At 36.2% G+C, this 15,828-nt stretch overlaps 2 protein-coding genes and 1 long non-coding RNA gene across 3 annotated transcripts; all 3 read right to left on the bottom strand.

The window, feature by feature from the left end:
• Positions 1-309: 309 nt before the first annotated feature.
• LOC103935260 (structure-specific endonuclease subunit SLX1) lies at positions 310-2,631 on the bottom strand. The gene is made up of 4 exons (XM_009345024.3): positions 2,309-2,631; positions 1,879-2,017; positions 1,305-1,438; positions 310-1,202 (listed from the first exon to the last, which is right to left on the bottom strand). The coding sequence occupies exons 1-4, from the start codon at positions 2,452-2,454 to the stop codon at positions 653-655; spliced, it is 969 nt and encodes a 322-aa protein (XP_009343299.2). The 5' UTR covers positions 2,455-2,631; the 3' UTR covers positions 310-652.
• A 2,331-nt stretch (positions 2,632-4,962) lies between these two features.
• On the bottom strand, positions 4,963-5,708 carry LOC125468541. The gene is made up of 2 exons (XM_048564444.1): positions 5,499-5,708; positions 4,963-5,393 (listed from the first exon to the last, which is right to left on the bottom strand). Exons 1-2 carry the CDS (start codon positions 5,661-5,663, stop codon positions 5,286-5,288), a joined length of 273 nt encoding a protein of 90 aa, XP_048420401.1. The 5' UTR covers positions 5,664-5,708; the 3' UTR covers positions 4,963-5,285.
• A 1,726-nt stretch (positions 5,709-7,434) lies between these two features.
• Positions 7,435-8,050, bottom strand: LOC125468492. The gene is made up of 2 exons (XR_007250909.1): positions 7,791-8,050; positions 7,435-7,623 (listed from the first exon to the last, which is right to left on the bottom strand). It is a non-coding gene; the product is annotated as an uncharacterized LOC125468492 (long non-coding RNA).
• Positions 8,051-15,828: the final 7,778 nt, after the last annotated feature.

The following is a 15,828-nucleotide window of genomic DNA, read 5'->3' as shown; positions in this document are numbered from 1 at the left end:
ATCAAATATTTACTCTGTTTTATATGTTTACTGTTTCCTTTTAATTTGCACGAAAAGAGCAAGTTCTCGTCGACAGTCTAACTGAAAATCAACTTAATTAATCGCATTGCAGAAACAAGCGTAAACTTTTCGAGCACAAAGCTGGATTAACTCGAAATGTTTAAGCATCAGCAGGCTTTTGAGGAAGAAAGAAAACCTTCCTTGATATGCAAGGTAGTCCAAACCAGTTTGTAAAGATAAAATGTGAAAAGCAGGGGAATAAATACAATCTTCATCAAGCCATCAAAGAAAAGCAATAAAAGTAGCAAGTGGGTAAAAAGAAGATTTTTATTCCAGTTAAAACTGTAAGAACTGAAGTGTTACAACAATATGCCATCAGGTAAAGATGACAATAGTTCCTCTAAATTATTCAACCAAATCCACAAGATCGTCAAGCACTATAATTGGATGAAATTTGGAGACATAGTCAAGTCAATAATCTGAGGATAAGTGGTGACAACTCTACTCTTCCCGCTGCATAAACCGCTTCTACATTGAGGAGCTGGAGTAGTCAAATCTATTACCTCGGCTCCACAAGGCCTGAGATAGCTTTCACCCGGTGACTGATCATTGTCTGCAACTGTAATTGTCAATTGTTCCCTTGCAGGATGCCTCAGTTCAACACTACTGTCATCAGAAGATGTGGTAGCCGCTTTGAAGATGGCATTCTCACCGGTGATGTGATAAAACCAAATTGCTCTGTGCAATCTTCCTTTACTTGCTGACTGTCTCCATATACTTTGTTAATTGTCTTTTCTGTATCATCCTTCTGATCATCTTCTGAACTATGAACTATAAAATCTGACAATGGCTCTTGCTCTAGAGTGCCGTCATACAAGAATTCATCATATTCTTTTTCATTGTAGTGCTCATAGCTTCCTACTTTATTGCCGATATCATTATGCTGATCGCCTGCTGAATTATGAACCATGACGTCCAATAATGTGTTTTCCTGTGGCGAACTATTGGTACACATATCTTGATCACATTCCCTTTCATTGCACCAATCATCTTCATTTTCAAAAATGTCATCAGATAGTTTGGTTGAGGAAGGAAGATCATCCATGGAGCAAACTTTGACCTTCACCTGCTCCGGCAGGCGTGGACAGCCAGCAGAATGCTTGGTGTACTGGCTCGAAAAGAAGTTCACAGTGAGGTTCAAGCTGATGATCCAAACAAACAAAATTTCACATCCCATTAGTACTATAAAAAAAGCATGTGTGCTCATTCACTCACAATTCACGCATTAACAAATAAAACGATACCTGTTCCATGGCGGAAGAGTAAGCATTGTGTATGCAAGCTTGATCTTGCTGACAAGTCCTCCAAGGGTTTTAAAGCTTGCAGCAGCCTGCCTAACTGCCTTTGATACGGTTGGATTCTGCCAGGCCCATTCAAACTGCAATTTCCAAATCCAGTCGATATAAATCGGAAATCCCCAAGCTAACATGATCCCAACCAAATATTAATACATAACTGATTTGAAAATTGGTTCCAACCCAATGCGGGTTCCAATAAAACTGGAGATATCCTCAAATGAAACAGAAAAACGACATAATTCTCAAGAAATTGGAGTTTGAAAGTTCCCAAATTCCAATTAATAAATCTTCATATAAATTTGAATCCAACAAATAAATAAAATAAATTAAAAAAAATAGAACCAAATGGATGCTAAATTAGTACAAACTCAATGTAGGTCCCAATCAAATCGGAAATATCCACAATTGACACATAATTAAGATATAATTCTCAAGAAATTTGCATCTAAGTTGATCCTAATCAATCATAATTGATAAATTAACTATATTTGGAAGGAAATAAAGACAAAAATGTAGAGACCTGGAGAGCAGAAACGTTTGTTGGGAAACCATAGATGCACAAGACCATCTCCCAAGGCCGTTTTCGCTTCGTTCTCCAGGCTCCTTGCGATATTTCTCCGTTGTGCTGCCTTATTCGCCGCCGCGGATTCACTGTGAACCTGTATTCAGCATCACCCAGATAAACAAACAGTCAAACTGGGGACACTTGCTAATCCAATTTATAAAAGAAAGCAACATAAAGTCTCAAATTTCAAATAAATTCAAATCAGATAGTGCCAAATGAACAAACAGTGAAATTGGGCAGAATTATTGATCGCAGTTCTAAAAGAAAGTTCCAAAATTTAAAGAAATTCAGATGGAAAAATGATTGAATCAAGAATGATCTGATTATTCTGAACTGATTGGAGATTAAAAATTAATAAAAGTAACTAAGGAAATTGGGAAATTACCCAATATAAGTGTGGCCCTTGTAGCGAGGGCTGCGAGAGGTCAACAGATAGCAAGCAAAGAATCGACCATCTCCTTCTTCTTCTTCCTCTGGCATCGCTGTTAGGGTTTCTGGGATTTCTGATCCTGCCTTTTTCTTCTGCCTCATCTCTCTCTCGTCTCTGCGAACACAAGCAGACACAGAGAGGTATACTGAAATTGGAATGAATACGATTCGACCGTTGGAATATTTTATCCTTATTGACTGTTTGAAAACCACGCCATTCGACGGTCGTGATCTGTCGGTGGTGCTGAAAGCGAAACCAAGCGAAAGGGATCCTCTCCAAGGTCCCTTCTTTCTAATCTACTCCGGATTCTTTATTCTTAATTCATCAAATTAGAAAATCTGTATCATTGAAATTTGATTCAACTGTCATAAAAAGGAGCCTACAAGTTATAATAACTTCAACCGTTAGATCAAATTTTAATAATAAAAATCTCCTAATTTAATGGATTAGAAGAAAAGAACGGGACCCAAAAAGAATAGACTGATTTTTACATACTTTTTCATTTTTGGCTATCGAAGCTCTTAGTTTTTGCCGTTTATATTTTTTACGTATTTGATGAGTAAAACTTCTATAAATCCAGTGTAATTGTTTAACCATTAGATCTTAATTTTTATATTTTTAAATTAAATTTTAACCGTTAAAATTACCAAAGTATCTTATACCATAAAACTCCATAAAAAATCTTCAAGAAGCGGTACGAGTTACAACACCAAGTCCACTATAAATTGACCTCACTCTCATTTTGAACCAGAAAAATCCCTCACTCTGCAATTCTCTTACTTTAGTTTTGGAAGGGGTTTGACTGATTTTCTTTCATTTAAATACCTTTTTAATTGTGACTGACCCGTATTATAATCTATTCACTCATGTTATAACATTGATTTTGAATCCCTCTCAACAATAGAAAGAGTAGTGTTATTCACACACTATTTTTACTTCTTACACACGCGTCTTAATTTTCGATCGTCGGATCTAGTGAAGTGAAGAAAATCAACAAAAATATGTGAGAAGTAAAAATAAGTATGCAAATAATAATGTCCTAATAGAAATTAACTTTATTTTGATACAGGTGGAGTTTATCTTGATATAAGTTTACCTCGATTTCTAACGAAAAGGTATCATTTTTCTAGAAATTTTAAAGATTCTGTGATCGAAATCGTTCATCATATATCGTACGGTCATAAATCATTTAAAAATTTAAAATTAAATATAAATAACACTTAACGAAAACTGTTCGCAAAGTATTCGAAAAGAATCCAACGAAAATCCTTTTCCATTTCTATCGAGCATTATTCTGACTTTTTGAAGGGAGGGAGTTGAATCAATCAAGTTGTGGATGTCTGGATAATTAGAATATGTCACATTCTCCCACCAACTGATCAATCAGTTAGCAATACCAGCCCCACATGTAGTCAAAAGGTTGGCCAATCAAGAGAAATAATGAACCCAAAAGTACAACAAAACAATAAATCCAAATCACCAAGTCAGAAAACCTACCACAATTTAAGCACAAAAACTAGGCTACTCAACTCTGACTATTTGGCCCGAAAAAAGTGGCACTTACAATTACTATATCATACCAACTGAATTATTTTACATGTCAAAATTCGGTATATCAAAAATTTGACAGGGTAATATGGTAATAGATTTTGTCATATCAAAAGTTTGGTATAGTAATTAGTACATGGATTTTGGTACGGTAATCGTACCAATACCACCCCTAGGTCTAACATTATCCTTAAGTTTGTCGTTTACACTTGGCTAGTTGGTTCATGTTCTTAAAATGCATCAAATTCATTTCTGACTTGTCAAGACATTACTGTTTTCAACATAGAAGACATCAACTAAGGAAACAATAGCTAACAGATTTGAGACAGGGGAAGATACAAGGAGAGAAGCATTAACGAGGAGCAATTACCACTCTACAAAAGCATCATATTCCAATTCGTTTGACGAAAAAAAAAATTACACATTACAAGCAGAGAGCATCAACAGTTCACAGCCAGAATACCAGAAATGTAGAATCTTGCCTCAATAGTCACATAGAAAGCCAGCAAAACAAACTACCATTACTATAGACAAAGAATCCACATCTCAAATAGCGGTAACACGAATGGCATCACAACACTCCCCTTCCAAATGCCCTAACATCGTCAACAAACATTAGCTCATAGGATACGACAGCAGCATTCAGCAGCATAGATTACACATTCGCATGTGGGCATGTAAGAGAAAAAATCTCTATATTGGGCTGCAAATTGCAAACTCAATTAACCATAAACCAGCAGCCATGACAAACAACAATTTCCATTATCCCTAACCACGAAAACACAGAAAATCCCTCACCATAAACAGACAATTTATCCTTATGTTTGTGAATGCAAGCATAAGCATGAATATTGGTGTATCCCAGCCTTTGATGTTCTAAACAAGCATTTCATAAAATCCTTTCTCGGCCTTCTCATTAACATCAAGAATAGTACCTATGCTAATCGATTAATGAACACTCAAACGGGTTAAAGTAGGAGACTTTCTTATATAACTGACAACATGCTCTCTTTATAAATAGCATTAGCAAGGTAAAGTATAATGTATGAAAACCACCGAAGTTCGCAAGCCTTAGCTTTATACATAGCACAGGGAATAGCATGAGATAGAGGTGGATTATGTCTTGGTGAAATTTCTCCACACCACACTTGATTAGTTAATACAGAAACCAGAACCAGATAGTGTAAAATAGCAAAATTACAATACAAATTGGATTGATATTGTTGCTGAATGGTAGTAATTACAGCTACAGCACACCATTTGCAAACATCATACAACATTTCGGATTTCTTTTCAATTGGGTCCTTTCAAAATTACAACATCTTAGATTCTTAGTAGTCAATCTCAAACCTGGACTCGTGTCAGATTCCCAGCAATTATAGCATCAATCCGACTGCTTCGCCGCCGTCGACGACGCCAAATGCCTCCAGAGGTAGCGTCCGCTGGCCATGTCCACGACGGTCCAGAACCCCGATTCCAAGGCGGAGCGAACCTGCAAAAGGACACAAAAGAAGCGAAATTTGTTAAAACGGAGAGAAACCCAGAAGAGAAAAGCAGAAATGGTGCAGGAATTGAAGTGAGAAAATGGATTGGGAACCTTGGAAAATTGGTGGGGAGATTTGTTGGGGTTTTGCAGTTGGTGGGTTTCTTGTTCATCTTGCGGCATTTCCAATTGGGGGCCGTCGGATTTGAGGTTTCTGAGGACAAAGAAGCCGGCGAGGGTGGCGGAGAGGAATATGAGAATCAGCCGCAGGGGACACATTTCTCCTTCTCAATCTCTCAAGCATGCACAGAGAAAGAGAGGAGAGGAGAGGAGAGAGAAAGAGAGGAGGAGAGAGAGAGGATTGACAAATGTGTTGGTTATGAAAATGGAGGGAGTGCGGTTGAAGCATGACAATGGGAGAGGGAATGGTCAATTTTATTCTGTTTTGGTTATGGAAATGAGGTCATGACTTAAACTAATTCAAAGTATTGCGATAATTGCATTTGGCCTAACCAAACACACATCCACACACACGTCTCAAATTAGTTGTCCAATTGCTTGAACATGACTTTAATGTTGAGGGACGGGTAATCGAGCTAGAGACCTCGGGTGAAAGAATGAAGGGTAATTGAATTAGAGGTCTCGAGTGCATGAATGCATGTTTTTAATTAAATTGCATCAAATGTTGAGAATGGATAATTGAACTAGAAATCTCGAGTGCAAGAATGGATGTTTTAAATTAAATTGATTTGCAAGTCTGCATCTAGAATTCGAAGGTTTTTTTTTTTTCCTTGATACAAAGAATTGAGTCTCTTTGAGTGGGAATTTATTTTGGCTTAAATTTTGTTTTTTTTCATGTGCACCAGTCACAATGCCATGTTGTGTTGTCATTATTAATGAACATGTGATAATATAGACGGACGACTTTTGTATACTTTAGTTGTAGTATTAATATATAAAATAGGCCTTATACAACACCCTTGTTAGAAAAAATTATACATCATGAAAATTATAAAACATTGTTTATAATTTCTATTTATATTACGAAAAAATATGCAAGTGATGGATTATCGTTTGTAGTAAAAAAAGTTATTAAATAATATGGTCATAATATATTGCAAAGGCAAGAAGCACAAAGTTTTTTTCCCATTTATGAACTTACGTATGGAGATTAGCATTTGCATCACAATCTGCCAAACATTTGTGATATAGATTATACTTAATGGTTTTAGTTGAGTTTATCGAGTTTTGTTGACTCTAGAAGTTATAATGCTTACGTGGACATATGATCTGAAGATGCTCGATTATAGATTGAAGATGGGGAGAGATTGTTTTTTTATACAACATTGGAATAGGTGATTTAGACTAAATCACACATTGAGTCAGTTCTACCTTGGAATCAAACTCGTCATATAAAAGAATTTAACTGAAGACTTCTTACTTACGAAAATAATATCATTAGATTGTAATACTGACATGATAACTCATTTAATAGTCCTAATGTTAGATTAGTCTCCCCTTCCCTACCCTAATCACCAACTTAAATACCTACCCCACATTGTAGAATCTAGCAATAAAAATCAACTGCGTGTTCAAGAATTCTATCTTTGTTTTGCTTTTTGTTGTTTTACTTGCTTTACTAAAGTGCTTTGGCATAATGTAAACCAACAAATTGAAAAGTAATTATGTATGGAAAGTGCTTCTTGGGCTGCTTTGCCATGTCTTCTGTCCCTAGTGTGTCCGTCGTGTATAAGTGCTTCTTCGACTGAGATCGTCGAACCAATAGTATAAAGGCTTTTCTTCCCTATATATCCCAAGGAAGTATAAAATTATACAATGGAAAGTCCACCATGTTGCATTTGTACTGGTTTTCCACTATCCTTTTTAAATGACCGACAATAGCGCGGCACTCACGATCATCAATGGCGGCCATCACGGCCGGCGACTGACGCTAGCGTAAACCACTAATACAGCAGTGTTAAGGGAATAACTTGAGAATACTTCGGCAATGGCTGCATTTTGCGCCAATCAGCCGATAAAAGCCATTCACTATCTTAAAATGTCTGCAATCAAATGTAACCTTCAATTTAAAAACTTAAGATGTAAGAAATAAACTAGAATCTACAAAACTAATTCTCATGTAACTCGCCAAATGTCAACTCAATGTCGTCCTGCTAATCGAGACAGGCATTGCCAAACCATTTCGGCGCGCCCTGCTCAATCTGTATAGGCGAACAATCTGCGTCAAACGCATCCGGCAACTCTACGAGTTTGAGAAATTTGGCTTCCAAGCCAAAACATTAGTACAAGCAGCACGCCACAGCCTAGAAGTACATAACAATATAGATGAGTTCACATTAAGAAAAAAGAGCTTAAATGCACCCTGGATTAAGAGTTTACATTTACCTGATGCTGCATATTAGACTTTGGCAAGACGGGCAATCTTCGCTAGCGCTGTTCTTAAACTTCGAATACCAGCTCCAGATTTCGAGCTCACCATCACCCGAAATAAGAACCAAATCTGGAGTGATTACATTATTTTCAACACTGATACGCGTAAATAGTATGCTTGTGATTATCAACTGATCAGATAACAGCATACTCCATGCCACGGGTTGGACCAAAGACTTATTTGCTTTCAGACTATGCAAAATCAGATATATTGATTAAAAAAGATAGTCTTACTGAGAAAATGCTGCTTATATATTGTGAAATGCCAGTATAAATAAGCCATAATGACCTCTTCAATTTGCATTGCACGACGTGCCGCATCAATTGGGAAAACCGTATCCGTCTTGGTCAATAAAACCTGATATTTAGTTTCAGCTCTGTAAACCGAATCCGTATTAGTTAATAAAATCTGATACATATGTGCGTATACACCAATCGAAGACAATAGAGGAATGTGTGGTATCTTTTACCACATAGAATCAGTGTAACCGATGAGTTAATCCTGACATTGGTTTAATAAAATCAGTTGTCTACCTTTCCATCAAGTCAATGAGCTCATGATCCCTTGGCTTCATTCCCCATTTTGTACCAGTAAGTAAACACACTCGCTTTAGACCAACTCTTGTCGAAACATACTCCTTCACCTACAAAATTCGAAGCGCCCAAAAAAACAATTATATTGGCACATATACGATTTAGATATTTGGATTCAGTCGCAAGTATACAGTTTTATTCACCAAATTCCACTTTAGAAATGAAAAGGAGAACATAAAGTTGTATACTCACAAGCTCCACCCAAGCGTCCTTAACTTCTTCTTAGCATAAGCAAAGCCACACCCGGGCAAATCAATCAAGCAGAGCTTTGATCCCAGATTGAAGAAATTAATGGTCTGCGGAAGAAGCACATTCATCGTCAACAAGCTGAATAGCTGATGAAATCATTGCAACGAAGCCTATTTAATGACCTGAGTAAGACCAGGCTTGTCTGACGTTCGTACAACTCCCCATTGTCTGATAAGTGCATTAAGTAGTGATGATTTCCCGACGTTTGACCTCCCTGAAAAAGCAAACAGAAGCTAACAACCTTACTTATTGTCTCACTTAGGAAATTCGCATACTCATTCCTAAAGTACGCAAATGAAAGACTTTCATTCTCGTACTTAAAATCATTGGAAAAAAGAAAAAAGAAAACAAAAGAAAAGGTATCGTTTTTCCTTGTTTCCACATTTAGGATACCATTGCATTGCCCGTTGCATGAACTTTCTAAGAGTGACCAAGAGTACGAGATTCTCCCCATCACAAATTTGATAAACCGGTCTGGTAACTTGTCATAATCTGAGCGCTGATCTTACCTACCATGGAAATTGCATCACATGAGCATTCTCCTACCTTATCCGCGAACCCAACATGGAAATTGAAGCACTGATCGTTGAGACCTGAGAATATGAATTAGGTTGGAATTGCGTGGTCCTCGAACAGACAAATCTATACTTTTCTCCACGATAAGGGACTAGAGATTTCATTGCTTCATTTTAGACAGACACAACTCCATATTCCCATAGACAGGATAAAAGTAAGAGAAGGATATACTACATTATGCATTTGTTCTTTTGTTAAGGAGAAATTCTTGTGGTGTTTTGGGTCACGTCATTCATGCTACCTCTCATCAAAGGACTCAACTTACTCTATTTGGGCTTGATTAAGTGTGGTACCCTACAGAGACTCCTGCACACACAAATTCTCTTCTCATTAAGAACTCGTTTGGAAGTGGTTTTAAAATGACTGAAAACACTTTCTGCAAGAATCATCAGTTAATTCAAGAAGCACTTCAAATTTTTTTTAGGATTCACTTGCAATTTCACTAAGGATTGGTTCCAAAAGCATTCCCATCAAAAGTGTTTAGTCATTTTGTAAGCATTTCAAGTGCTTTTTTTTTAAGGATTTAATTACATTTTTACTAATAATTGGTTTGAAAAGCACTCTCATATAAAAAATGTTTAGTCATTTTAAAAGCATTTCAAGTTCCTTTTCATAATTTACTTGAATTTTTATTAATGATTGGTTTCAAAAACCAGTATTTATCAAATATAGCCAAATATTAGTTCTTAATTTTAAAAATGTCAATTTTTATAATATTTTCAAATATATCCAAAATCTCACTTAAATAGACACAAATACCCTAAATTTTAAAATCAAATAAACTAAAAAAATAAAAACCCTATATGATAAATTTCTGACGTCAAAACCTAAGAAATAGTGGAGACATATTGAAGGCATCATTGTTGGTTGTGTAGCCCTAAACGATGGTATAGAACTATAGATGGTTTTTTCATTTTTCCTCATCTACGATTTCTTTTTATTTTTTGATTCATTCGATGTTTTGGTCGGTATCTTTTTTTGGTTCTTTGGTTTCGATGATTCTGGGAGAGAAATGGATAGTACTTAAATGTGGTTTCGCGGTTTTGTGGTTCTTTGCTATTGGTCTGTATGTATTTGGGTACATTTTTATTTGTTCTCAAGTGTTTATGCAATGTAGTTTTTATGTAAATTGCCTAATGTAACTTTAACATCATTGCTTATGTAGTTTTTATCCAAATTGCTTCCGTAGTTTTTATGCAAATTGCCTTCGTAGTTATGTAGCAGACCAGTATACACTTCTCATACAAATCATTTGTTTGCAAATTGCTTTTGTGTGCAAAGAATTGTCCTACCCACCAATTACGCGAAGAAGACCTGATAGGAGAAAAAAAAAAAAAAAAAAAGATTCCCATCACGTGAAGAAGAAAAATCAACTCGAAAATGTTCAAAGTGTGGTTCAAATGACCATTATAAAAAAACTGATGGGAATCCGATTCAACTTCATCCTACTTTGTTGAACTCTTTTAAATTTGAACTGTAATGAATAAATTTTTATTTGGATTGTTGTATTGTTTATTTTGGTTATACATTAATCCTTTAAATTTGAGACAAGTAAAATTTAATTTATTTTTATTTGTTCATTCTGGTAGTTCACTTGTTGCTATATATATATATATATATATTATGTTAATTCCTAGCTGGATAAGAACAAGCTATCTGGCCAAGTAAGATGTTGATACTCCTTTCTTTGTCTATTTATTAAAAATATAAAATTGAGAGAAACCTACGGTCTTCAATTGACAAAGAAAATAAAAAAAATGATAAAAATATTGGTGAGAGCAACATTTGATTATAGTATTGAAATTTTTTAATCAACAACTATGCACATATATTGAGAACATTTGTGTCTATTTAAATGAGATGTTAAATACAATTGAAAGTTTTTATAAAAAATGACATTTTTTTTAAATTAAAAATGAATTTTTCTTATCAAACGTACTTTTAATCATTTTTAAAATATTTTCAAACGAGTCATAAACCTCATTCTCTCGTCATGGAATATAGAGCTAGCTTCCTCCCAACTCCATTCTCCCTTCTCTCAATTACTCATATTCTTTACTTGAACCTATCCGTTTCATGATTGATGCCCATAATTTTGCTTTTGTCCCTTGTTGTATCATTGCCTATAATTGCTGGCTGACCTAATCACTTTCTTGATGAATTATTGAAGTAATTAACACAAAACAATGCATCAAAACGTTACTCCAATAAATTTAAAAAAAAATTAATAAAAAGAGTTTCAAAACTTCGAATTTTAACCAAAAGTCATGCACTAACTTTATTTAATGATTAGGATAAAGCCCAATTCTAAATCAATCCAATTAAAATAATCCAAAATTTGAGTTTCTATTTTTGCCCCTGACAACAACACAACACGTTGTCCCTGTAGAATCTAAGAATACACAGTTTCCGAATATACTTCCGTCATTTCATTCAATGTTGATAAAATTACAATGGTGCTTCAGTATATACATGAGCAAAATACTACTCTTAGAATTACAATTATGCCCTTGTCTAATCTACCAATTTACAAAAAAAAAGAATTATAATAAACATCTAAGCAACTTGATGACTCAATACTCGACTCCTTAGTCCCTCCCTCCTCCTACCTCTGCTGCATTTCCTCCATTCATATAAAAATGACAAAAGTTGTTTTTTTTGTTAAGCTTTACATTTCATGGTTACGCATGGTGGAATTGAAGCCGCGCTCCCAGCGGAGAGAGAGATCGAGAGAAGATGAGATAGAGGAGATAGAGGATGTGCTTCCCGCGGAGAGAGAGATCGAGAGAAGATGAGATAGAGGATGCACTCCCCGCAGAGAGAGACCGAGAAAAGATGAGATAGAAACCTCGCTGCCCGCTGCAATTTTTGAAATTGCAATGAAAGTTTGATGGACGCCATCTCTCTCCTTGGAGAAGAAGGTAGGTGGGTGGGTCCCTTATAACTTTTAATTTAGTTTTGTTTTTAAAATGGTTTTTTAATATTTAATTAATTTTTTTACCTCATCATAAATATATGTAAGTTTTATATTTATCACATCATCACTTAATGATCAAATTGATAACTAACGAATGTATGAAATGCATTTTACTTAGATTTTGATACAGAGAGAGAGAGAGGGAGAGAGCATGAGAGCCCAAAATGTCATATTTCATGGTCATCGTCGTTATCATGCTGTCAAAGACACTGCTACTGGAATTTGAAGTCATCTTTTCAAGTAGGGTTCTTGTGACTTTGCGCCAACTTAAAATTAAAAAACAAATAAAACAAACTAAATATTTTTTTTTTGTTGTCAAATGTTAAAATTAAAAGTGAATCTTTATAAAGTATTTGTTTAACATAAGTCTAAAAGTGTGATTACATATTCTTTTTTGTTTTTTGGTGGAGTAATCTTGTATTATTTATAGAACTTTTAAAAATTAAACCAAAATAATTCACATTATTTTTAAAACTGAGTCAAATTAATCCTCCCTATTTCTAGAAGCAAAATAATCCATCCAATTTCTGGAACTACTCCAAAATAACCTATATTATTTCTAAAACTACAACTGTGACATCCCGTCCCGGAAATATCGAAACGTACATGTGATTTGACCGTTTTACCCCTAGTTTGTCTTGTTATGTTTTTGGTGTTTTGTGTGGTGTGGACATGTGTTGGGCCACACACACACATCCACACTGACTTTCTCTCCCTCTCCCTCTGACATTCTCTCTCTCCCCCCCCCCCCCCGAGCTCCCTTCCTTATTTCTTCTTCTTCCTCCGAGTGTACGGACAAACACCAAACTCACTCAAACCAGCACAGATCGGGGGAACCAACTTCACCATCGAACTCGTGAGGCTGAGGGGAGTCCAGTGGTACCATTTTCAGGTAGGAACTCCGACGTTTTCACGTCGATTTCACGAGCTCAGTTTTGGTTACTATTCATGCAAACTTAATTTAGCTTGTTTTTGGACTTTTGAAGCTTGTAGTTGTGTTTGTGAGGTTCCCAGGAGCTTGGGAGTGCTTCGTTGGACAAATTTGGACGTCGGGAAAGCTTGGTTCGAAGTTGGCCGAGTTTTGGAAACTTGGACAGGTATTTTCTCGTAGTTTTAGGCCTTAAAACTTGTAGGATCGTGTTCTACTAGTCCTAAGGGTTAAAATGGTGCAAAAAATCTTGAAAAAGGGTTGAAAAACGAGCGAGATATGACGAGTTGCAGGTTTTCCGGCGACGGCGCCGGCGAGGGGGACTGGCCGGAGAAGAAAGGGGAATATTCCGTTAAGTTTAACGGAATATTCCTAACGGACGTTGACGGCGTCAGTTTAGGGTTAACGGAATATTCCTGACGGCGTCACTTGACGCCGTCAGTGTGCATGGCACGTGGCCGTGCGTGGGGGCGCGTGGGTCCGTGTCTGTCTTGGCACGTGAGGGCGCGTGGGAAGTCCAACAATTATTTTAAAAATATGGGTGTGATCGTGAGGTTGTGTAGATCACGTTGGTATATTCATTTGTCCATTTTGAGCAATGTATGAAAAGTTATTTTGAACGGACGGTTATGTGCTTTAAAGTTAACGTTTTTATAGTTAATTCGCATATAGGTGACACGTATCCCGAGGACGAGCGTGCACATTCGAGGCAGGGGGGCTACGACCCTTCCACATACCAGTGAGTGGGCTTTTGTTTTCCGTATACACCTATATACATATAAATTCCCAGAAATTAGTATAAATGCTTTGTTTTATGCCATTCTTTTTATATGATTGATGGTTATGCATGATTAGTGGCATATACGTTTAAGTACATATTCATTTATGATTGCATTATATATGTTGGTGCTGTGGAGGCGTAGGTAAGTAGCCAGGTAAGCATTATTTAACGATTGCATTAAATAGCGGTTAGAGATGCTTAGAGAGCTCATAACCTGCACCCCCGGTGTTAGTGCTCCCGCCCAGAGTAGGGCACAGTCCTTCACGTGTTGTTCACCTCCCGCACCACACGCTCAGCTTGAATCCAAGTTAGGTGCACAGTCCTGTCGTACAGACCACTATCGGTGGTTCCGACTCGTAGGTGACCCGCGATTATTCGCACAGCCTTCACGTGATCGTAGCACTAGAGCGTTCATATGTATTACACCCAGGCCTGTCGTACAGACCACTATAGGTGGTTCCGACTCGTGGGCAGGTTTAGTGATTTAGTTGAGATTTGAGCTCTAGATTCAGCCGTACAGGTCACTTAGGGGACTCCGGCTGCCAGTTTATTATGCTATTGATGTGATTTATACCTGAGCACGTGCATGATATTATAAGGTTTTGTGATGGTATACCTGTGAGCATGATTGGCATATCCTTGAGTATGACTTGGCATATCTACGTATATGTGTTTATTTTCTGGGAAGTATACAGGTTTTACGGCGAGGGGTTAGAATGTATTTTATGAATTGGTTTTCAAAGAATTTGTTTTTGCCCACTCACGCTTTTGTTTTGCGCCCCTCCAGGTTCTAGTAGCTTAGCGGGTTCGGTGGTTTTCCCAGAGGACGTCCCGGCATTCTAACAGACACTCACCTATGTAGGGACACCTTCGGGTGCACTATTGTCGTATCGTTTCTTTTGGACTGCTGTAGGCCTTAGGCTCTGAGCTCAGCAACTCAATTACGCTAGCACATATTTTATCACACTATATTTGCTAGTTTTAAATTATTCGTACTTTTATATTGCTGTTTTTAGCTTCCGCACTGTGCACATGGCTACGTCACTTCCACGTGACGGCCAGCATGCCCTGATCTTGGTTGGGGTGTGTCAACAACAAAATAACCCACACTATTTCTAAAATGGAACAAAATAAACAGTATTTCTGAAACTATAGCAAAATAACAAATACTACTTCTGAAACTAAACTAAAATAATCCACATATTTGTGGAACTACAACAAAATTACACACTATTTCTGAAAATGAACTGAAATAACTCACGTTTTTTCTAGAACTATAACAAATTAACTCACACTATTTCTGAAACTACACCAAAATAACCCATACTATTTGTGGATCTATAACATAATAAACCACACTATTTATGAAAGTGAGCAAAAAAAACACACTATTTTTGAAAGTGAACAAACATAACCCACACTATTTCTGGAACTATAGAATAATAACTCACATTATTTCTAAAAGTGACCCAAAATAACTCATACTATTACTATAACTATAACATAATAAGCCACACTATTTCCGAAAGTTGTTCAAAATCACTCATACTATTTATGAAAGGTAATAAAATAAACACTATTTCTGGAACTATAACACAATAATCCACACTAATTCTGAATTTAAACAAAAAAAATAACGCACGCTAGAACTATCGCAAAATTATACATTATTTATTAAAAAACTGAAGAACACACATTTTTTCTCATGATTCTAAAAGACGTTAGGTGCTAGTCGGACGGAGAATTAGACAAATGTAAGTAAATTTATTATTTGATAAAATGAAATGAAAATTTAAATAATTACAACTCCATAGTACTTTAAGAAATATTTTATAGAAATCATATGAATTTATTGTAAATTTAAAACAAAATAAAAGTGTAAAACATA

The sequence above is a fragment of a genome, unplaced genomic scaffold (assembly GCF_019419815.1).
Source record: "Pyrus x bretschneideri cultivar Hongxiangsu unplaced genomic scaffold, Pyrus_bretschneideri_v1 Contig39, whole genome shotgun sequence".
Classification (NCBI taxonomy): Eukaryota; Viridiplantae; Streptophyta; class Magnoliopsida; order Rosales; family Rosaceae; genus Pyrus; species Pyrus x bretschneideri.
This window is presented reverse-complemented; position numbering and strand designations above follow the sequence as displayed.